Genomic DNA, 23,403 nt, shown 5'->3' with positions numbered 1-23,403 from the left:
CTCACCCCAGCAGAGGGCAGTCTCTTCCCGTCGGGGTTGGGGCGCATGGGCATGGAGCTATAGAGTCGAACGCCGCGGTCGCCTGATGCACCGTATCTGCTCTGTAGAGAAAGAGGGAGAGGGAGAGGGAGAGAGAGAGAGAGAGAGAGAGAGAGAGAGAGAGAGAGAGAGAGAGAGAGAGAGAGAGAGAGAGAGAGAGAGAGAGAGAGAGAGAGAGAGAGAGAGAGAGAGAGAGAGAGAGAGAGAGAGAGAGAAACTTTAGCTTCAGAACTTTCAACATGTTTTCACTCAATAAAATACGATTGTATCACACACACAAAAAAACGCTAGCGAACAAAAAGTTAGGCATTGTCAATGGTAGAAACATGGAGGTCAGCAGAATTTAGTGATAAAGCAATTAAGATCTGAATAGACTGTCATCAAGTACAAACATTCACTTCTTACTGATGTCTACACATACACCCGTGGTGTTTCCCCTACATTCATTTAGCAGCGGCGGGCCAACTCCCTTACCCTATGTGTGAAAACACACTGCAGGAGAGTTGGCACTGCAGCTCTGGAGCCGGGGTACCTGGGAATCTAATGACTCACAACAAGACCCTTCCTGCCAGTGGAGCCTTTGGAGCGTTTGCCTCAGCGAGTTTTACACCGCACCTCTCCTTCTTTCACACCACACAGATTCTCTCACTCCCTCTCTCTCTGTTTATCTCTCCATCTCTCTCTCTGTTTATCTCTCTCTCTCCATCTCTCTCTGTTTATCGCTCTCTTTCTCCCTCTCTCTCTCTGTTTATCTATCTCTCTCTCCCTCTCTCTCTCCCTCTCTCTCTCTCTCTCTCTCCCTCTCCCTCTCTGTTTATCTCTCTCTCTCTCTGTTTATCTCTCTCTCCCTCTCTCTCTGTTTATCTATCTCTCTCCCTCTCCCTCTGTTTATCTATCTCTCTCTCCCTCTCTCTCTCTCTCTCCCTCTCCCTCTCTGTTTATCTATCTCTCTCTCCCTCTCTATCTCTCTCTCCGTCTCTCTCTCTGTTAATCTATCTCCCTCTCCCTCTCTGTTTATCTATCTCTCTATCTCTCTCTCTCTCCCTCTCTCTCTCTGTTTATCTATCTCTCTCTCCCTCTCCCTCTCTGTTTATCTATCTCTCTCTCCCTCTCTATCTCTCTCTCCCTCTCTCTCTCTGTTTATCTATCTCTCTCTCCCTCTCCGTTTATCTCTCTCTCTCTCCCTCTCTATCTCTCTCTCCCTCTCTCTCTCTGTTTATCTATCTCTCTCTCCCTCTCTCTCTCTGTTTATCTATCTATCTCTCTCTCCCTCTCTCTCTCTCTCTCTCCCTCTCTCTCTCTGTTTATCTATCTCTCTCTCCCTCTCTCTCTCTCTCCGTCTCTCTCTCTGTTTATCTATCTCTCTCTCCCTCTCTCTATCTCTCTCCCTCTCCCTCTCTGTTTATCTATCTCTCACCCTCTCCCTCTCTGTTTATCTATCTCTCTCTCCCTCTCTCTCTCTCTCCGTCTCTCTCTCTGTTTATCTATCTCTCTCTCCCTCTCTCTATCTCTCTCCCTCTCCCTCTCTGTTTATCTATCTCTCACCCTCTCCCTCTCCGTTTATCTATCTCTCTCTCCCTCTCTATCTCTCTCTCCCTCTCTCTCTCTGTTTATCTATCTCTCTCTCCCTCTCTCTCTCTGTTTATCTATCTATCTCTCTCTCCCTCTCTCTCTCTCTCTCTCCCTCTCTCTCTCTGTTTATCTATCTCTCTCTCCCTCTCTCTCTCTCTCCGTCTCTCTCTCTGTTTATCTATCTCTCTCTCCCTCTCTCTATCTCTCTCCCTCTCCCTCTCTGTTTATCTATCTCTCTCCCTCTCCCTCTCTGTTTATCTCTCTCTCTCTCTGTTTATCTCTCTCTCCCTCTCTCTCTGTTTATCTATCTCTCTCCCTCTCCCTCTGTTTATCTATCTCTCTCTCTCTCTCTCTCTCTCTCCCTCTCCCTCTCTGTTTATCTATCTCTCTCTCCCTCTCTCTCTCTGTTTATCTATCTCTCTCTCCCTCTCTCTATCTCTCTCCCTCTCTGTTTATCTATCTCTCTCTCCCTCTCTCTCTCTGTTTATCTATCTCTCTCTCCCTCTCTCTATCTCTCTCCCTCTCTCTCTCTGTTTATCTATCTCTCACCCACGAAAGGTCGCTGGTTCCAATCCGACTAGGTTAAAAATCTGTCTGTGCCCTTGAGCAAGGCTCTTAACACTAAGTGTTCCTGAAAGTCTCTGGATGAGAGTGTCTGCTAAATGACTCAAAAGTAAGTGTAAAAAAGGAGAGACACAGGGAGAGGAGAATAGGCAGACAGCGACTAAGTTAAGTTACAGCAGCACCTAGATCTTCTGCACAGATTCTGTCAGACCTGGGCCCTGACAGTAAATCTCAGTAAGACCAAAATAATGGTGTTCCAAAAAAGGTCCAGTCACCAGGACCACAAATTCCATCTAGACACCGTTGCCCTAGAGCACACAAAAAACTATACATACCTCGGCCTAAACATCAGCACCACAGGTAACTTCCACAAAGCTGTGAACGATCTGAGAGACAAGGCAAGAAGGGCCTTCTATGCCATCAAAAGGAACATACATTTCAACATACCAATTAGGATCTGGCTAAAAATACTTGAATCAGTCATAGAGCCCATTGCCCTTTATGGTTGTGAGGTCTGGGGTCCGCTCACCAACCAAGATTTCACAAAATGGGACAAACACCAAATTGAGACTCTGCATGCAGAATTCTGCAAAAATATCCTCCGTGTACAACGTAGAACACCAAATAATGCATGCAGAGCAGAATTAGGCCGATACCCACTAATTATCAAAATCCAGAAAAGAGCCGTTAAATTCTACAACCACCTAAAAGGAAGCGATTCCCAAACCTTCCATAACAAAGCCATCACCTACAGAGAGATGAACCTGGAGAAGAGTCCCCTAAGCAAGCTGGTCCTAGGGCTCTGTTCACAAACACAAACACACCCCACAGAGCCCCAGGACAACAGCACAATTAGACCCAACCAAATCATGAGAAAACAAAAAGATAATTACTTGACACATTGGAAAGAATTAACAAAAAAACAGAGCAAACTAGAATGCTATTTGGCCCTAAACAGAGAGTACACAGTGGCAGAATACCTGACCACTGTGACTGACCCAAACTTAAGGAAAGCTTTGACTATGTACAGACTCAGTGAGCATAGCCTTGCTATTGAGAAAGGCCGCCGTAGGCAGACATGGCTCTCAAGAGAAGACAGGCTATGTGCACACTGCCCACAAAATGAGGTGGAAACTGAGCTGCACTTCCTAACCTCCTGCCCAATGTATGACCATATTAGAGAGACATATTTCCCTCAGATTACACAGATCCACAAAGAATTCGAAAACAAATCCAATTTTGATAAACTCCCATATCTACTGGGTGAAATTCCACAGTGTGCCATCACAGCAGCAAGATTTGTGACCTGTTGCCACAAGAAAAGGGCAACCAGTGAAGAACAAACACCACTGTAAATACAACCCATATTTATGTTTATTTATTTTAACTTGTGTGCTTTAACCATTTGTACATTGTTACAACACTGCATATATATAATATGACATTTGTAATGTCTTTATTGTTTTGAAACTTCTGTATGTGTAATGTTTACTGTTCATTTTTATTGTTTATTTGACTTTTGTATATTACCTACCTCACTTGCTTTGGCAATGTTAACACATGTTTCCCATGCCAATAAAGCCCCTTGAATTGAATTGAATTGAATAGATCAGTGGTAACACACCTGAAGATAATCATACATAACTGGTTTTGTGGGTTGTTGAGTGGCTGGCAATGGATATGTAGTGAGAAGTCGTTACGTAATTGGGCTTGATATCTATTCTGTACAGTAGACAGTGCGATGGGTTTACCCAAAATGATGCATACATGTTTGTAATGAGTTGAAAGTCTCTGATGTAGATTACCTTGTGAGGAAGAAAATAACACAGAGATATGGTCCAGACCATATATCACATCCTCTCTCTGTCACTCCTCTCTCTGTCACTCCTTTCTCTGTCAATCTTCTCTGTCTGTCACTCCTCTTTCTGTCACTCTCTCTGTCATTCCTCTCTCTGTCACTCCTCTCTCTGTCACTCCTCTCTCTGTCATTCCTCTCTCTGTCACTCCTCTCTCTGTCAATCTTCTCTCTCTGTCACTCCTCTCTCTGTCACTCCTCTCTCTGTCATTCCTATCTCTGTCAATCTTCTCTGTCTGTCACTCCTCTTTCTGTCACTCTCTCTGTCACTCCTCTCTCTGTCAATCTTCTCTCTCTGTCAATCTTCTCTCTCTGTCATTCCTCTCCCTGTCACTCCTCTCCCTGTCACTCCTCTCTCTGTCAATCTTCTCTCTCTGTCATTCCTCTCTCTGTCACTCCTCTCTCTGTCACTCCTCTGTCATTCCTCTCTCTGTCACTCCTCTCTCTGTCAATCTTCTCTCTCTGTCACTCCTCTCTCTGTCACTCCTATCTCTCTGTCAATCTTCTCTCTCTGTCACTCCTCTCTCTGTCACTCGGCTCTCTCTGTCACTCCTCTCTCTCTGTCACTCCTGTTGCAAGTACACACTATGAAACACAAACATAAATACATTCATGCATCCCCCCCCTCCCACACACACACACACTCATTCAAAAACAGGGTTCCAGATTACTATGCAGCGAGATATATTTAACAACGGAGTGAGAAAACGTCCCCGGACCAATCAGGGTTTGCTGTGCAACTCTTTTCTTGTCAGTCGGGTGCTGGGGGCAAAGACGCACACAGTACATACAAGAGAAAATGGCTGCATTTCAAATGGCACCCCATTGCCTATACAGTGCTGCATGCCAAATGGAACCCCATTCCCTATACAGTGCTGCATGCCAAATGGAACCCCATTCCCTATACAGTGCTGCATGCCAAATGGAACCCCGTTCCCTATACAGTGCTGCATGCCAAATGGAACCCCATTCCCTATACAGTGCTGCATGCCAAATGGAACCCCATTCCCTATACAGTGCTGCATGCCAAATGGAACCCCGTTCCCTATACAGTGCTGCATGCCAAATGGAACCCCATTCCCTATACAGTGCTGCATGCCAAATGGCACCCCATTCCCTATACAGTGCTGCATGCCAAATGGAACCCCATTCCCTATACAGTGCTGCATGCCAAATGGAACCCCATTCCCTATACAGTGCTGCATGCCAAATGGCACCCCATTCCCTATACAGTGCTGCATGTCAAATGGAACCCCATTCCCTATACAGTGCTGCATGCCAAATGGCATCCCATTCCCTATACAGTGCTGCATGCCAAATGGAACCCCATTCCCTATACAGTGCTGCATGCCAAATGGAACCCCATTCCCTATACAGTGCTGCATGCCAAATGGCATCCCATTCCCTATACAGTGCTGCATGCCAAATGGGACCCCATTCCCTATACAGTGCTGCATGCCAAATGGAATCCCATTCCCTATACAGTGCTGCATGCCAAATGGAATCCCGTTCCCTATACAGTGCTGCATGCCAAATGGAACCCCGTTCCCTATACAGTGCTGCATGCCAAATGGAACCCCATTCCCTATACAGTGCTGCATGCCAAATGGCACCCCATTCCCTATACAGTGCTGCATGCCAAATGGAACCCCATTCCCTATACAGTGCTGCATGCCAAATGGAACCCCATTCCCTATACAGTGCTGCATGCCAAATGGAACCCCATTCCCTATACAGTGCTGCATGCCAAATGGAACCCAATTCCCTATACAGTGCTGCATGCCAAATGGAACCCCATTCCCTATACAGTGCTGCATGTCAAATGGCACCCCATTCCCTATACAGTGCTGCATGTCAAATGGAACCCCATTCCCTATACAGTGCTGCATGCCAAATGGAACCCCATTCCCTATACAGTGCTGCATGCCAAATGGCACCCCATTCCCTATACAGTGCTGCATGCCAAATGGAACCCCATTCCCTATACAGTGCTGCATGCCAAATGGAACCCCATTCCCTATACAGTGCTGCATGCCAAATGGAACCCCGTTCCCTATACAGTGCTGCATGCCAAATGGAACCCCGTTCCCTATACAGTGCTGCATGCCAAATGGAACCCCATTCCCTATACAGTGCTGCTTGCCAAATGGAACCCCATTCCCTATACAGTGCTGCATGCCAAATGGAACCCCATTCCCTATACAGTGCTGCATGCCAAATGGAACCCCATTCCCTATACAGTGCTGCATGCCAAATGGAACCCCGTTCCCTATACAGTGCTGCATGCCAAATGGAACCCCGTTCCCTATACAGTGCTGCATGCCAAATGGAACCCCATTCCCTATACAGTGCTGCATGCCAAATGGAACCCCATTCCCTATACAGTGCTGCATGCCAAATGGAACCCCATTCCCTATACAGTGCTGCATGCCAAATGGAACCCCGTTCCCTTTACAGTGCAACAACTTTTGACCAAAGCCCTATGAGCCCTGGTCAAAAGTAGTGCACTATGAAAGTAATCTACGAAAGAGTCCCATTTGGGGAACCTATAACCAGCTATAACCAGCTATAACCAGCCATGAGACCTGCCACCAGCTCCATCTCTCTCCAACACCAGCCTATTAAACACCAGCTCCATCTTTCTCCAACACCAGCCTATTAAACACCAGCTCCATATCTCTCCAACACCAGCCTATTAAACACCAGCTCCATCTCTCTCCAACACCAGCCTATTAAACACCAGCTCCATCTCTCTCCAAAACCAGCCTATTAAACACCAGCTCCATCTTTCTCCAACACCAGCCTATTAAACACCAGCTCCATCTTTCTCCAACACCAGCCTATTAAACACCAGCTCCATCTCTCTCCAACACCAGCCTATTAAACACCAGCTCCATCTCTCTCCAACACCAGCCTATTAAACACCAGCTCCATCTTTCTCCAACACCAGCCTATTAAACACCAGCTCCATCTCTCTCCAACACCAGCCTATTAAACACCAGCTCCATCTTTCTCCAACACCAGCCTATTAAACACCAGCTCCATCTTTCTCCAACACCAGCCTATTAAACACCAGCTCCATCTCTCTCCAACACCAGCCTATTAAACACCAGCTCCATCTCTCTCCAACACCAGCCTCTTAAACACCAGCTCCATCTCTCTCCAACACCAGCCTATTAAACACCAGCTCCATCTTTCTCCAACACCAGCCTATTAAACACCAGCTCCATCTTTCTCCAACACCAGCCTATTAAACACCAGCTCCATCTCTCTCCAACACCAGCCTATTAAACACCAGCTCCATCTTTCTCCAACACCAGCCTATTAAACACCAGCTCCATCTCTCTCTAAAACCAGCCTATTAAACACCAGCTCCATCTTTCTCCAACACCAGCCTATTAAACACCAGCTCCATCTCTCTCCAACACCAGCCTATTAAACACCAGCTCCATCTCTCTCTAAAACCAGCCTATTAAACACCAGCTCCATCTCTCTCCAACACCAGCCTATTAAACACCAGCTCCATCTCTCTCTAACACCAGCCTATTAAACACCAGCTCAATCTCTCTCTAAAACCAGCCTATTAAACACCAGCTCCATCTCTCTCCAACACCAGCCTATTAAACACCAGCTCCATCTCTCTCCAACACCAGCCTATTAAACACCAGCTCCATCTCTCTCTAAAACCAGCCTATTAAACACCAGCTCCATCTTTCTCCAACACCAGCCTATTAAACACCAGCTCCATCTTTCTCCAACACCAGCCTATTAAACACCAGCTCCATCTCTCTCCAACACCAGCCTATTAAACACCAGCTCCATCTCTCTCCAACACCAGCCTATTAAACACCAGCTCCATCTTTCTCCAACACCAGCCTATTAAACACCAGCTCCATCTTTCTCCAACACCAGCCTATTAAACACCAGCTCCATCTCTCTCCAAAACCATTCTCTTAAACACCAGCTCCATCTCTCTCCAACACCAGCCTATTAAACACCAGCTCCATCTCTCTCTAACACCAGCCAATTAAACACTAGCTCCATCTCTCTCCAACACCAGCCTATTAAACACCAGCTCCATCTCTCTCCAACACCAGCCTATTAAACACCAGCTCCATCTCTCTCCAACACCAGCCTATTAAACACCAGCTCCACCTCTCTCCAAAACCAGCCTATTAAACACCAGCTCCATCTCTCTCTAACACCAGCCTATTAAACACCAGCTCCATCTCTCTCTAACACCAGCCTATTAAACACCAGCTCCATCTCTCTCCAACACCAGCCTATTAAACACTAGCTCCATCTCTCTCCAACACCAGCCTATTAAACACCAGCTCCATCTCTCTCTAACACCAGCCAATTAAACACCAGCTCCATCTCTCTCCAACACCAGCCTATTAAACACCAGCTCCATCTCTCTCCAACACCAGCCTATTAAACACCAGCTCCATCTCTCTCCAAAACCAGCCTATTAAACACCAGCTCCATCTCTCTCTAACACCAGCCTATTAAACAGGCTTTTAGAGGACTGTAATAAATGAGTCTAAGTCCCGATAATGTAAACACTAGCTCCATAGAACATGTGTTTTAATAGGAAGGGTGTTGTGCACTTATCGGAGGCCCACGACAGTGTGTTTCCCCCCGGGGAGAAAATGGCTGTCTGGAACACTGGATGGCTGGCAGGTTGTTATGTCACAGCCAAGGTCCCCAGACAGACGACATCGTCAGTCCAGAGTGGGGTTTATTGAGAATGACGCTGAATTATTGAGTTTGAATTTCAGAACAGGGTCATCATGGATTTGGGATGAATACTGGGCATTTTAGAATCACATAGAAGAGGATGCTTGATCAGGAAATATACCCAGGAGGTGCACACATGTCAGTAACATGTCAGTAGGAATACTAGGCTAGTTATACAACTGTGATGGTTAAACTACAGAGACCAATGTGTTGAAAGTATTTTTACTTTATGTAACTAGGCAAGTCAGTTAAGAACAAAACCAGTACAATGCTGGGCCAATTGTGCACCGCCCTATGGGACTCCCAATTACGGCTGGTTGTGATACAGCCTGGATTCGAACCAGGGTGTCTGTAGTGATGCATGTAGCAGTGCCTTAGACTGCTGCGCCACTCAGGAGCCCAAAGTATAGGGTAGCCTGCATATAAAATGACAGAAGAATCCAGATATGTTTTTACATTGTCAAGCTCCTGTCATATTGAGGACATACCTGCGAGCAATAATACAATCATTTAAATATCTCTCTCTCTTAATTCTATTCAATTCAAGGGGCTTTATTGGCATGGGAAACATATGTTTACATTGCCAAAGCAAGTGAATCTCTCTCTCTCTCTCTCTCTCTCTCTCTCTCTCTCTCTCTCTCTCTCTCTCTCTCTCTCTCTCTCTCTCTCTCTCTCTCTCTCTCTCTCTCTCTCGCTCTCTCTCTCTCTCTCTCTCTCTCTCTCTCTCTCTCTCTCTCTCTCTCTCTCTCTCTCTCTCTCTCTCTCTCTCTCTCATGGTCACTCTCTAAGTGATTGCTACCTTTCATCTCATGGCGAGTCCGCCGCGGGCCCAGCTAGCTATCATTATGCAAATAGCGGCAATTCAATTTCAGTTGGTCGTGGGGGAGGGGGGTTCCTCTCACAGGGGATTCCCAGTCTTACTGTACAGTACTACGGTGTCTATGTTAGGACCAACTCAGTCCATAGAAAGTCTCTATACACTCATGTTCTGATTTAGAGATCTGACTAGACTCCACCTACTATTGAAACCCAAAAAAGTCACATTTGACTAACTGAGAAATGTGGGCGTGCTTACTGATTACTGTAAATAGCACATTCCTTATCAAGTCGTTGTTACTGTAAATCAAGCCACTTCCTCAAAGCATTACCTTTCTTGTAGACTACTATGCTTTAACGCAACATTTATTTACACATTGAAAGTTAACAATTACATACATCAGAATACATTTTTATTGATCCTAGTCATGAAATGTAATTAATACATCCAGGGGAGTTAATGATTCCTATATATATATATATATATATATATATGTTTTCATGGAAAACAAGGACATTTCTAAGTGACCCCACACTTTTGAACTGTAGTATATATATATATACAGTATGTCCTCAATATATATATATATAAGTTTGGGGTCACTTAGAAATGTCCTTGTTTTCCATGAAAACATACATGAAATGAGTTGCAAAATGAATAGGAAATATAGTCAAGACATTGACAAGGTTATAAATAATGATTTTTAATTGAATTAATCATTGTGTCCTTCAAACTTTGCTTTCGTCAAAGAATCCTCAATTTGCAGCAATTACAGCCTAGCAGACCTTTGGCATTCTAGTTGTCAATTTGTTGAGGTAATCTGAAGAGATTTCACCCCATGCTTCCTTAAGCACATCCCACAAGTTGGATTGGCTTGATGGCCACTTCTATTGTACCATACGGTCAAGCTGCTCCCACAACAGCTCAATGGGGTTGAGATCCGGCGACTGTGCTGGCCACTCCATTATAGACAGAATACCAGCTGACTGCTTCTTCCCTAAATAGTTCTTGTTTGGAGCTGTGCTTTGGGTCATTGTCCTGTTGTAGGAGGAAATTGGCTCCAAATGAGCTCCGTCCACAGGGTATGGCCCGGTGTTGCAAAATGGAGTGATAGCCTTCCTTCTTCAAGATCCCTTTTACACTGTACAAATCTCCCACTTTACCAGCACCAAAGCACCCCCAGACCATCACATTGCCTCCACCATGCTTGACAGATGGCGTCAAGCACTCCTCCAGCAATCTTTACATTTTTTTCTGTGTCTCACGAATGTTCCTCTTTGTGATCCGAACACCTCAACTTAGATTTGTCTGTCCATAATTCTTTTTTCCAATCTTCCTCAGTCCAGTGTCTGTGTTCTTTTGCCCATCTTAATATTTTATTTTTATTGCCCAGTCTGAGATATGGCTTTTTCTATGCAACTTCTGCCAGCATCCAGGAGTCGCCTCTTCACTGTTGACGTTGAGGCTGGTGTTTTGCGGGTACTATTTAATGAAGCTGCCAGTTGAGGACCTGTGAGGCGTCTGTTTCTCAAACTAGACACTCTAATGTACTTGTCCTCTTGCTCAGTTGTGCACCGGGGCCTCCCACTCCTCTTTCTATTCTGGTTAGAGCCAGTTTGCTCTGTTCTGTGAAGGGAGAAGTACACAGCGTTGTACAAGATCTTCAGTTTCGTGGAAATTTCTCGCATGGAATAGCTTTCATTTCTCGGAACAAGAATAGACTGACGAGTTTCAGAAGAAAGGTCTTTGTTTCTGGCCATTTTGTGCCTGTAATCGAACCCACAAATGTTGATGCTCCAGATACTCAACTAGTCTAAAGAAGGCCAGTTTTATTGCTTCTTTAAAACAGAACAACAGTTTTCAGCTGTGCTAACATAATTGCAAAAGGGTTTTATAATGATCAATTAGCCTTTTAAAATGATAAACTTGGATTAGCTAACACAACGTGCCATTGGAACAGGAGTGATGGTTGCTGATAATGGGCCTCTGTACGCCTATGTAGATATTCCATAAACAATCTGCCATTTCCAGCTACAATAGTCATTTACAACATTAACAATGTCTACACTGTATTTCTGATCAATTTTATGTTATTTTAATGGATAAAAAAGTAGCTTTTCTTTCAAAAACAAGGACATTTCTAAGTGACCCCAAACCTTTGAACGGTAGTGTATATACACTGCATGACCAAAAGTAGGTGGACACCTGCTCTTCGAACATCTCATTCCAAAATCATCGGCATTAACATGGCGTTGATCCCCCTTCGCTGCTATAACAGCCTCCACTCTTCTGGGAAGGCTTTCCACTAGATGTCGGAACATTGCTGTGGGGACTTGCTTCCATTCAGCCACAAGAGCATTAGTGAGTTTGGGCACTGATGTTGGGCGATTAGGCAGCAGCTACTCTTCCTGGGGTCCAGCAACATAAGACAGTTACATACAGTTTCAAATACTACATGACATTACATTTCATAAGTTTTGCAACCGATTGTTGCAACCGAGGTCAGACGATTTTTACGAGCTATGCGGTTCACGACTGAGCGGTTCCAATCTGTGAGCTTGTGTGGCCTACCACTTCGCGGCTAAGACGATGTTGCTCCTAGACGTTTCCACTTCACAATAGCATTACTTACAGTTGACCGGGGAAGCTCTAGCAGGGAAGGAATTTGACAAACTGACTTGACAGTGCCACGTTGAAAGTCACTGAGCTCTTCAGTAAGGCCATTCTACTGCCAATGTTTGTCTATGGAGATTGCATGGCTGTGTGCTCAAATTTATACACCTGTCAGCAATGGGTGTGGTTGAAATTGCCGAATCCACTAATTTGAAGGGGTGTCCACATACTGCTGTTTTTGTTTGCTATTGGATGACTTACAGTTCAACACAGTTGTTGTTCTCGGTTAGTTAGCCCTGGCTTTGGACAGTACTGCCTGTTCCTGTGATGGAGTGTATTTCTTCCTTTGCGATCAATAGAAAGAAGCAAGATAACATCTCAGTACAATATGTGTGTGTTTGTGTGTGTGTGTGTGCGCGTGTGCGTGAGCGTGCGTTCGTGCGTGCGTGTGTGTGTGCGCGCGTGTGTGTGTGTGCGCGTGCGTGCGTGCTTGCGTGTGTGTGTGTGTGTGTGTGTGTGTGTGTGTGTGTGTGTGTGTGTGAAAAAGTAAAAACGAGGCTTTGGCTGGATTCCAAATGACATCTTAGGTTTAAAAATGTTTTCTTCTAATTTGAGTGTTTGTTTGAATACTGTATAGATTCTGTGTGTGTGTGTGTGTGTGTGTGTGTGTGTGTGTGTGTGTGTGTGTGTGTGTGTGTGTGTGTGTGTGTGTGTGTGTGTGTGTGTGTGTGTGTGTGTGTGTGTGCGTACGTACATGCTTGTGTGTGTGTGTGTGTGTTTTGTCAGCTATATACACACACACAGAACAGAGGATATAGCTGAGTACAGCAACTCATATCGGCCTGTCAGATATATTGTCAACTGAGCAAAATAATCACAATTGGACTATGTTAGTCAAAGCACCATCACAACGCTCTGGGAAAACTAAATCAACTCAACCTTTCATCAGCATATTAACTACCCTGAAAAGGAAGAGAACTCAACTTTATGTGTTTAAAACTGCACATATGCCAAGCCCATAACCTTAGCAATGACATTCTTAAAGTGTGAAACAGGTGGTTTGAAGCGATTACGTTAAGTGAATTTCACAGTTATCCAGTGCCAAATGTAGCACTTACAATAATTGTCTCCCAACAAAACACAAATCTTTCTCTCAATGATTCATCTGTATAAAGTTGACATTTGAAGCAACAAATTCAACCCTCAAACCTGCTTTCAAACATCTCAATTTTCACAGTTTGTCTTTCTGAATTTGTTATGGAATAATAAATAATTTAAAAAAGCATTAAAATAATCTATTGTTTGCATGTTCCTCCCTCACAAAAGAGCCTCCCCTGTTTTCAGCCAAACTAAATCACCTCCCAGCCGTCTGTTTTCCAAGTGAATCATTGTGGTGTAGCCAGTTCAACGCGACATAGATCCCCTGTTACTGTGTATGGTTTTATAACTACAGATGTAGGATCTTCATTTGAGCCAGTTTGCAGTTAAACCTTAAAAACACTGCAAGTTAAAAATGTCCTTCATTGCAGGAACGTTCTCCTGCAACAGGGTGATCAAATTAAGATCCTACATCTGTATGCAGTTTGCTCTCAGTGTAAGACAGTAGAAAGACAGCATCATACAAAGATGAGGATTTGAGTGGAAATGACAAAGGCAACTTCCATTGCTTTCTATATCATAGAGAGAGAGGGCTAAACCCATCACTTATGCTATTATCTATAGCTTTCATGTTAGACACTGCACTTTCTGTGACTTAGATGGAGCTATGCAGTATGTGAGTGGTATATCATTGTTAACTATATTATCGGTCTTGACAACAAGTATAGAAAGATTCTGGCCTCGACTTGCACAATGATAGAAAGGACTATATGGTTGAGTACATTGCTTTTTGAGATTGACACTAAAGACACGGAGTCAGCGACCGATGCTATACATCCACCTTGTAATATCTGGTTTGATTTGGTTCCTTTAGTTAGCTGTTGCTTTTGTGTTTGATAGTAGCCTACTCTCTTGGGCTCTTAACAATCTTTTTTATTTTGTATTTACGAGATGCAGTACAGTTTTCTGTTCTGAATGAACTGCCTTAAAAGGAAAGTGAAGGGTTGAAACTCTGCTCCTCTCCCAGTACCTCAGACTCCCAGTACCTCAGACTGCCAGTACCTCAGACTTCCAGTACCTCAGACTTCCAGTACCTCAGACTTCCAGTACCTCAGAGTGAAGATAACTAAAGAATATCTTCCATGGTCCGTGGAGCAAGCGCACCAGCTCGCCGGCCAGAGAGCAGCACACAGAAAAGCTCTCAAACATCGTGAACCCTCGTTCCCTTAGGAGTAGAAACGTTGTGTATTAATATAGTATTCCAAATATGATACTTCTATGGCATCTGCATTGACTGAGATGTGCCAAAGATCAATTACTGGTGGCACCCTAATCAACACAGTATATTATCTATGGATATAGTCACCCTAATCAATACAGTATAGTATCTCTGGATATAGTCACACTAATCAATACAGTATATTATCTCTGTATATAGACACCCTAATCAATACAGTATATTATCTCTCTATGTAGTCACCCTAATCAATACAGTATATTATCTATGGATATAGTCACCCTAATCAATACAGTATATTATCTCTGTATATAGTCACACTAATCAATACAGTATATTATCTCTCTATGTAGTCACCCTAATCAATACAGTATATTATCTCTGTATATAGTCACACTAATCAATACAGTATAGTATCTCTGTATATAGTCACCCTAATCAATACAGTATATTATCTCTGTATATAGTCACACTAATCAATACAGTATATTATCTCTGGATATAGTCACCCTAATCAATACAGTACATTATATCTGGATATAGTCACACTAATCAATACAGTACATTATATATGGATATAGTCACACTAATCAAAACAGTATAGTATCTCTGTATATAGTCACACTAATCAATACAGTATATTATCTCTGTATATAGTCACCATAATCAACACAGTATAGTATCTCTGGATATAGTCACCCTAATCAATACAGTATAGTATCTCTGTATATAGTCACCCTAATCAACACAGTATATTATCTATGGATATAGTCACCCTAATCAATACAGTATAGTATCTCTGTATATAGTCACACTAATCAATACAGTATATTATCTCTGTATATAGACACCCTAATCAACACAGTATATTATCTATGGATATAGTCACCCTAATCAATACAGTATAGTATATCTGTATATAGTCACCCTAATCAATACAGTATATTATCTCTGGATATAGTCACCCTAATCAATACAGTATTTTATCTCTGTATATAGTCACCCTAATCAATACAGTACATTATATCTGGATATAGTCACCCTAATCAATATAGTATATTATCTCTGGATATAGTCACCCTAATCAATATAGTATATTATCTCTGGATATAGTCACCCTAATCAATACAGTATATTATCTCTGTATATAGTCACCCTAATCAATACAGTATATTATCTCTGTATATAGACACCCTAATCAATACAGTATATTATCTCTGGATATAATCACACTAATCAATACAGTATATTATCTCTGTATATAGACACCCTAATCAATACAGTATATTATCTCTGTATATAGTCACCCTAATCAATACAGTATATTATCTCTGTATATAGTCACCCTAATCAACACAGTATATTATCTCTGGATATAGTCATAATTCAGTCACAACATTTTCCAACTTCAGTGGGATTTTGGAGACACCATACCAATTGCATATGAGTCACCTAATCTCTACATATTCAACTACGAGGCCAAAACCATTTTATACCACAGTAGACTATAGCTAGGCACACCCTTGCAAACTGTTTTACAATGTTTAAAAAAAAACATTTTTGGATTCTTTTTTTTACTGAAAATGAAAATACGATGTTCCTATTGGTCAAGTCCAGGTATAGTACCTCCTCGTTTCAAAACATTTTCTCCCTACTGAACACTACCCAAGTGTCAGAGTCAGACACACAGCTCACAACCCTCTTTATATAGAGCACTGATCTCTTACCCTGTATTTACTGGACAGCAGATGTCTCCTGTAGTACAACACTGTACATTCACCTCACTGTTGACTGAAAGATCAACAAAACGTGAAACTATAGGAGACATGTTTACAAAGCGAGAGGAATAGAGAGGAATGGAAAGGAATGGAGGAGGAATGGAGAGGAATGGAGGAGGAATGGAGAGGAATGGAGGAGGAATGGAGAGGAATGGAGGAGGAATGGAGAGGAATGGAGGAGGAATGGAGAGGAATGGAGGAGGAATGGAGAGGAATGGAGGAGGAATGGAGAGGAATAGAGAGGAATAGAGAGGAATGGAGAGGAATGGAGGAGGAATGGAGAGGAATAGAGAGGAATGGAGAGGAATGGAGGAGGAATGGAGAGGAATGGAGGAGGAATGGAGGAGGAATGGAGAGGAATGGAGAAGAATGGAGGAGGAATGGAGGAGGAATGGAGAGGAATGGAGGAGGAATGGAGAAGAATGGAGGAAGAATGGAGGAGGAATGGAGGAGGAATGGAGGAGGAATGGAGAGGAATGGAGGAGGAATGGAGGAGGAATGGAGAGGAATGTTGGAGGAATGGAGAGGTATGGAGGAGGAATGGAGAGGAATTGAGAGGAATGGAGAGGAATGGAGGAGGAATGGAGGAGGAATGGAGGAAGAATGGAGAGGAATGGAGAAGGAATGGAGAGGAATGGAGAGGAATGGAGGAGGAATGGAGAAGAATGGAGGAGGAATGGAGGAGGAATGGAGAGGAATGGAGGAGGAATGGAGAAGAATGGAGAGGAATGGAGAGGAATGGAGGAGGAATGGAGGGGGAATGGAGCGGAATGGAGGAGGAATGGAGGAGGAATGGAGAGGAATGGAGGAGGAATGGAGAGGAATGTTGGAGGAATGGAGAGGAATGGAGGAGGAATGGAGAGGAATGGAGAGGAATGGAGAGGAATGGAGGAGGATTGGAGAGGATTGGAGAGGAATGGAGAGGAATGGAGAGGAATGGAGGAGGAATGGAGAGGAATGGAGGAGGAATGGAGAGGAATGGAGGGGGAATGGAGGAGGAATGGAGAGGAATGGAGAGGAATGGAGGAGGAATGGAGAAGAATGGAGGAAGGATGGAGGAGGAATGGAGAGGAATGGAGGAGGAATGGAGAAGAATGGAGAGGAATGGAAAGGAATGGAGGAGGAATGGAGGAGGAATGAGAGGAATGGAGAGGAATGGAGGAGGAATGGAGAGGAATGGAGGAGGAATGGAGAAGAATGGAGAGGAATGGAGAGGAATGGAGGAGGAATGGAGGGGGATTGGAGAGGAATGGAGTGGAATGGAGGAGGAATGGAGGAGGAATGGAGAGGATTGGAGGAGGAATGGAGAGGAATGTTGGAGGAATGGAGAGGAATGGAGGAGGAATGGAGAGGAATGGAGAGGAATGGAGAGGAATGGAGGAGGATTGGAGAGGATTGGAGAGGAATGGAGAGGAATGGAGGAGGAATGGAGAGGAATGGAGGAGGAATGGAGAAGAATGGAGGAGGGATGGAGGAGGAATGGAGAGGAATGGAGAGGAATGGAGGAGTAATGGAGGAGGAATGGAGAGGAATGGAGGAGGAATGAAGCGGAATGGAGAGGAATGGAGAGGAATGGAGGAGGAATGGAGAGGAATGGAGGAGGAATGGAGAGGAATGGAGGAAGGATGGAGGAGGAATGGAGAGGAATGGAGGAGGAATGGAGAAGAATGGAGAGGAATGGAAAGGAATGGAGGAGGAATGGAGAGGAATGGAGAGGAATGGAGGAGGAATGGAGGAGGAATGGAGAAGAATGGAGAGGAATGGAGGAGGAATGAAGCGGACTGGAGAGGAATGGAGGAGGAATGGAGAGGAATGGAGGAGGAATGGAGAGGAATGGAGGGGGAATGGAGGAGGAATGGAGAGGAATGGAGAGGAATGGAGGAGGAATGGAGAAGAATGGAGGAGGAATGGAGAGGAATGGAGGAGGAATGGAGAGGAATGGAGGAGGAATGGAGAGGAATGGAGGAGGAATGGAGAGGAATGGAGGAGGAATGGAGAGGAATGGAGGAGGAATGGAGAGGAATGGAGGAGGAATGGAGAGGAATGGAGGAGGAATGGAGAGGAATAGAGAGGAATAGAGAGGAATGGAGAGGAATGGAGGAGGAATGGAGAGGAATAGAGAGGAATGGAGAGGAATGGAGGAGGAATGGAGAGGAATGGAGGAGGAATGGAGGAGGAATGGAGAGGAATGGAGGAGGAATGGAGAAGAATGGAGGAGGAATGGAGGAGGAATGGAGAGGAATGGAGGAGGAATGGAGAAGAATGGAGGAAGAATGGAGGAGGAATGGAGGAGGAATGGAGGAGGAATGGAGAGGAATGGAGGAGGAATGGAGGAGGAATGGAGAGGAATGTTGGAGGAATGGAGAGGTATGGAGGAGGAATGGAGAGGAATTGAGAGGAATGGAGAGGAATGGAGGAGGAATGGAGGAGGAATGGAGAGGAATGGAGAAGGAATGGAGAGGAATGGAGAGGAATGGAGGAGGAATGGAGAAGAATGGAGGAGGAATGGAGGAGGAATGGAGGAGGAATGGAGGAGGAATGGAGAAGAATGGAGAGGAATGGAGAGGAATGGAGGAGGAATGGAGGGGGAATGGAGAGGAATGGAGCGGAATGGAGGAGGAATGGAGGAGGAATGGAGAGGAATGGAGGAGGAATGGAGAGGAATGTTGGAGGAATGGAGAGGAATGGAGGAGGAATGGAGAGGAATGGAGAGGAATGGAGAGGAATGGAGGAGGATTGGAGAGGATTGGAGAGGAATGGAGAGGAATGGAGAGGAATGGAGGAGGAATGGAGAGGAATGGAGGAGGAATGGAGAGGAATGGAGGGGGAATGGAGGAGGAATGGAGAGGAATGGAGGAGGAATGGAGAAGAATGGAGGAAGGATGGAGGAGGAATGGAGAGGAATGGAGGAGGAATGGAGAAGAATGGAGAGGAATGGAAAGGAATGGAGGAGGAATGGAGGAGGAATGAGAGGAATGGAGAGGAATGGAGGAGGAATGGAGAGGAATGGAGGAGGAATGGAGAAGAATGGAGAGGAATGGAGAGGAATGGAGGAGGAATGGAGGGGGAATGGAGAGGAATGGAGTGGAATGGAGGAGGAATGGAGGAGGAATGGAGAGGAATGGAGGAGGAATGGAGAGGAATGGAGGAGGAATGGAGAGGAATGGAGAGGAATGGAGAGGAATGGAGAGGAATGGAGAGGAATGGAGGAGGATTGGAGAGGATTGGAGAGGAATGGAGAGGAATGGAGGATGAATGGAGAGGAATGGAGGAGGAATGGAGAAGAATGGAGGAGGGATGGAGGAGGAATGGAGAGGAATGGAGAGGAATGGAGGAGTAATGGAGGAGGAATGGAGAGGAATGGAGGAGGAATGAAGCGGAATGGAGAGGAATGGAGAGGAATGGAGGAGGAATGGAGAGGAATGGAGGAGGAATGGAGAGGAATGGAGGAAGGATGGAGGAGGAATGGAGGAGGAATGGAGGAGGAATGGAGAAGAATGGAGAGGAATGGAAAGGAATGGAGGAGGAATGGAGAGGAATGGAGAGGAATGGAGGAGGAATGGAGGAGGAATGGAGAGGAATGGAGAGGAATGGAGGAGGAATGAAGCGGAATGGAGAGGAATGGAGAGGAATGGAGGAGGAATGGAGAGGAATGGAGGAGGAATGGAGAGGAATGGAGGGGGAATGGGGGAGGAATGGAGAGGAATGGAGAGGAATGGAGGAGGAATGGAGAAGAATGGAGGAAGGATGGAGGAGGAATGGAGAGGAATGGAGGAGGAATGGAGAAGAATGGAGAGGAATGGAAAGGAATGGAGGAGGAATGGAGGAGGAATGAGAGGAATGGAGAGGAATGGAGGAGGAATGGAGGAGGAATGGAGAAGAATGGAGAGGAATGGGGGAGGAATGGAGAAGGAATGGAGAGGAATGGAGAGGAATGGAGGAGGAATGGAGAAGAATGGAGGAGGCATGGAGGAGGAATGGAGAGGAATGGAGGAGGAATGGAGAGGAATGGAGAGGAATGGAGGAGGAATGGAGGGGGAATGGAGAGGAATGGAGCGGAATGGAGGAGGAATGGAGGGGGAATGGAGAGGAATGGAGAGGAATGTTGGAGGAATGGAGAGGAATGGAGGAGGAATGGAGAGGTATGGAGAGGAATGGAGAGGAATGGAGGAGGATTGGAGAGGATTGGAGAGGAATGGAGAGGAATGGAGGAGGAATGGAGAAGAATGGAGGAGGGATGGAGGAGGAATGGAGAGGAATGGAGAGGAATGGAGGAGTAATGGAGGAGGAATGGAGAGGAATGGAGGAGGAATGGAGGAGGAATGGAGAGGAATGGAGGAGGAATGGAGAGGATGGAGAGGAATGGAGGAGGAATGGAGAGGAATGGAGGAGGAATGGAGAGGAATGGAGGAGGAATGGAGAAGAATGGAGGAAGGATGGAGGAGGAATGGAGGAGGAATGGAGAAGAATGGAGAGGAATGGAAAGGAATGGAGGAGGAATGGAGGAGGAATGGAGAGGGAATGGAGGAGGAACGGAGAGGAATGGAGAGGAATGGAGGAGGAATGGAGAGGAATGGAGAGGAATGGAGGAGGAATGGAGAGGAATGGAGGAGGAATGGAGAGGAATGGTGGAGGAATGGAGAGGTATGGAGAGGAATGGAGGAGGAATGGAGAGGAATGGAGGGGAATGGAGGAGGAGGAGCTGAAAAATGGTTGAGGAGGGGTGTTCATTTCACTCAACATTTTAATAGAATGCTGACATTTGATTGACATGCACACATACAAGCACACACACACACACGGAAACACACAGGCACACACACACACACACACCTCCAAAATCACCTGCGGTTTTCATGTGGGTTAGGTGTGGAACGTTCAGTGTCACAAGTAAAAATAGAAAATGAAACAAATTTTCAGGTCATGCCCCTGAGATTGTTAAACAGTCTGTCGACATACAAGGTCGTAAAAACTGATGGTGTGTTATTAACAACTTTTACCATAAATGTATCTGATGTTAGAGCAGCCATTCCCATACACTACACTATCTCACTCGTATTGAGACAGAGAGTCAAGTGAGACCACCCATCCTTGGAAATCCACAAGTTTCACTGCTTGAGGCACATTCTTCCCTCAAAAGAGAAACCGGCATCTAAACCAGAAAATCTGTGTCTAAATCATAGTGTTCTGTAGTACCTGGCAGGCATTCAATTGGTAGTGATCCACATCACCTTTAAATAGCAGAATTACAGGCCTAGTGAGACTGCTGAAGAATCTGGCAGCTACATGGTCAGGGTTAGAATCTGGTAGCTACATGGTTAGGGTTAGAATCCGGCAGCTACAGGGTCAGGGTTAGAATCCGGCAGCTACATGGTCAGGGTTAGAATCTGGCAGCTACATGGTCAGGGTTAGAATCCGGCAGCTACAGGGTCAGGGTTAGAATCCGGCAGCTACATGGTCAGGGTTAGAATCCGGTAGCTACATGGTTAGGGTTAGAATCCGGCAGCTACATGGTCAGGGTTAGAATCTGGCAGCTACATGGTCAGGGTTAGAATCTGGCAGCTACATGGTCAGGGTTAGAATCTGGCAGCTACATGCTCAGGGTTAGAATCTGGCAGCTACATGCTCAGGGTTAGAATCTGGCAGCTACATGGCCAGGGTTAGAATCCGGCAGCTACATGGTTAGAGTTAGAATCTGGCAGCTACATGCACAGGGTCAGAATCTGGCACCTACGTATTTAGGGTTAGAATCTGGCAGCTACATGGCCAGGGTTAGAATCTGGCAGCTACATGGTTAGGGTTATAATCTGGCAGCTACATGGTCAGGGTTAGAATCTGGCAGCTACATGGTCAGGGTTATAATCTGGCAGCTACATGGTCAGGGTCAGAATCTGGTAGCAACATGGTCAGGGTTAGAATCTGGCAGCTACATGCTCAGGGTTAGAATCCGGCAGCTACATGGTCAGGGTTAGAATCTGGTAGCTACATGGTCAGAGTTGGAATCTGGCAGCTACATGGTCAGGGTTAGAATCCGGCAGCTACATGGCTAGGGTTATAATCTGGCAGCTACATGGTCAGAGTTGGAATCTGATAGCTACATGGTCAGAGTTGGAATCTGGCAGCTACATGGTCAGGGTTAGAATCTGGCAGCTACATGGTCAGGGTCAGAATCTGGTAGCTACATGGTCAGGGTTAGAATCTGGCAGCTACATGGTCAGGGTTAGAATCTGGCAGCTACATGGTCAGGGTTAGAATCTGGCAGCTACATGGTCAGGGTTAGAATCTGGCAGCTACATGGTCAGGGTTAGAATCTGGCAGCTACATGGTCAGGGTCAGAATCTGGTAGCGACATGGTCAGGCGTAGAATCTGGCAGCTACATGGTTAGAGTTAGAATCTGGTAGCGACATGGTCAGGGTTAGAATCTGGCAGCTACATGCTCAGGGTTAGAATCTGGTAGCGACATGGTCAGGGTTAGAATCTGGCAGTTACATGGTCAGGGTTAGAATCTGGTAGCTACATGCTCAGGGTTAGAATCTAGTAACTACATGCTCAGGGTTAGAATCTGGTAGCTACATGCTCAGGGTTAGAATCTAGTAACTACATGCTCGGGGTTAGAATCTGGTAGCTACATGGTCAGGGTTAGAATCCGGCAGCTACATTATCAGGGTTAGAATCTGGCAGCTACATGGTCAGGGTTAGAATCTGGTAGCTACATGCTCAGGGTTAGAATCTAGTAACTACATGCTCAGGGTTAGAATCTGGCAGCTACATGGTCAGGGTTAGAATCTGGTAGCGACATGGTCAGGGTTAGAATCTGGCAGCTACATGCTCAGGGTTAGAATCCGGCAGCTACATGGTCAGAGTTGGAATCTGGTAGCTACATGGTCAGAGTTGGAATCTGGCAGCTACATGGTCAGGGTCAGAATCTGGTAGCGACATGCTCAGGGTTATAATCTGGCAGCTACATGGTCAGGGTCAGAATCTGGTAGCTACATGCTCAGGGTTAGAATCTAGTAACTACATGCTCAGGGTTAGAATCTGGCAGCTACATGGTCAGGGTTAGAATCTGGTAGCTACATGGTCAGAGTT

General features: G+C 45.2%; 1 protein-coding gene across 3 annotated transcripts in view; it reads right to left on the bottom strand.

The window, feature by feature from the left end:
• Positions 1-23,403, bottom strand: part of LOC139536282 (TOX high mobility group box family member 2-like) — a 189,900-nt gene that overhangs the window by 122,107 nt on the left and 44,390 nt on the right. For all 3 annotated transcript variants that reach the window (XM_071336679.1, XM_071336681.1, XM_071336682.1), the window contains exon 2: positions 6-101. In XM_071336679.1, coding sequence (XP_071192780.1) covers positions 6-101 — 96 coding nt within the window. The remainder of the gene's footprint in view (positions 1-5; positions 102-23,403) is intronic.

Source organism: Salvelinus alpinus, chromosome 12, assembly GCF_045679555.1.
Source record: "Salvelinus alpinus chromosome 12, SLU_Salpinus.1, whole genome shotgun sequence".
NCBI classification, from domain to species: domain Eukaryota; kingdom Metazoa; phylum Chordata; class Actinopteri; order Salmoniformes; family Salmonidae; genus Salvelinus; species Salvelinus alpinus.
This window is presented reverse-complemented; position numbering and strand designations above follow the sequence as displayed.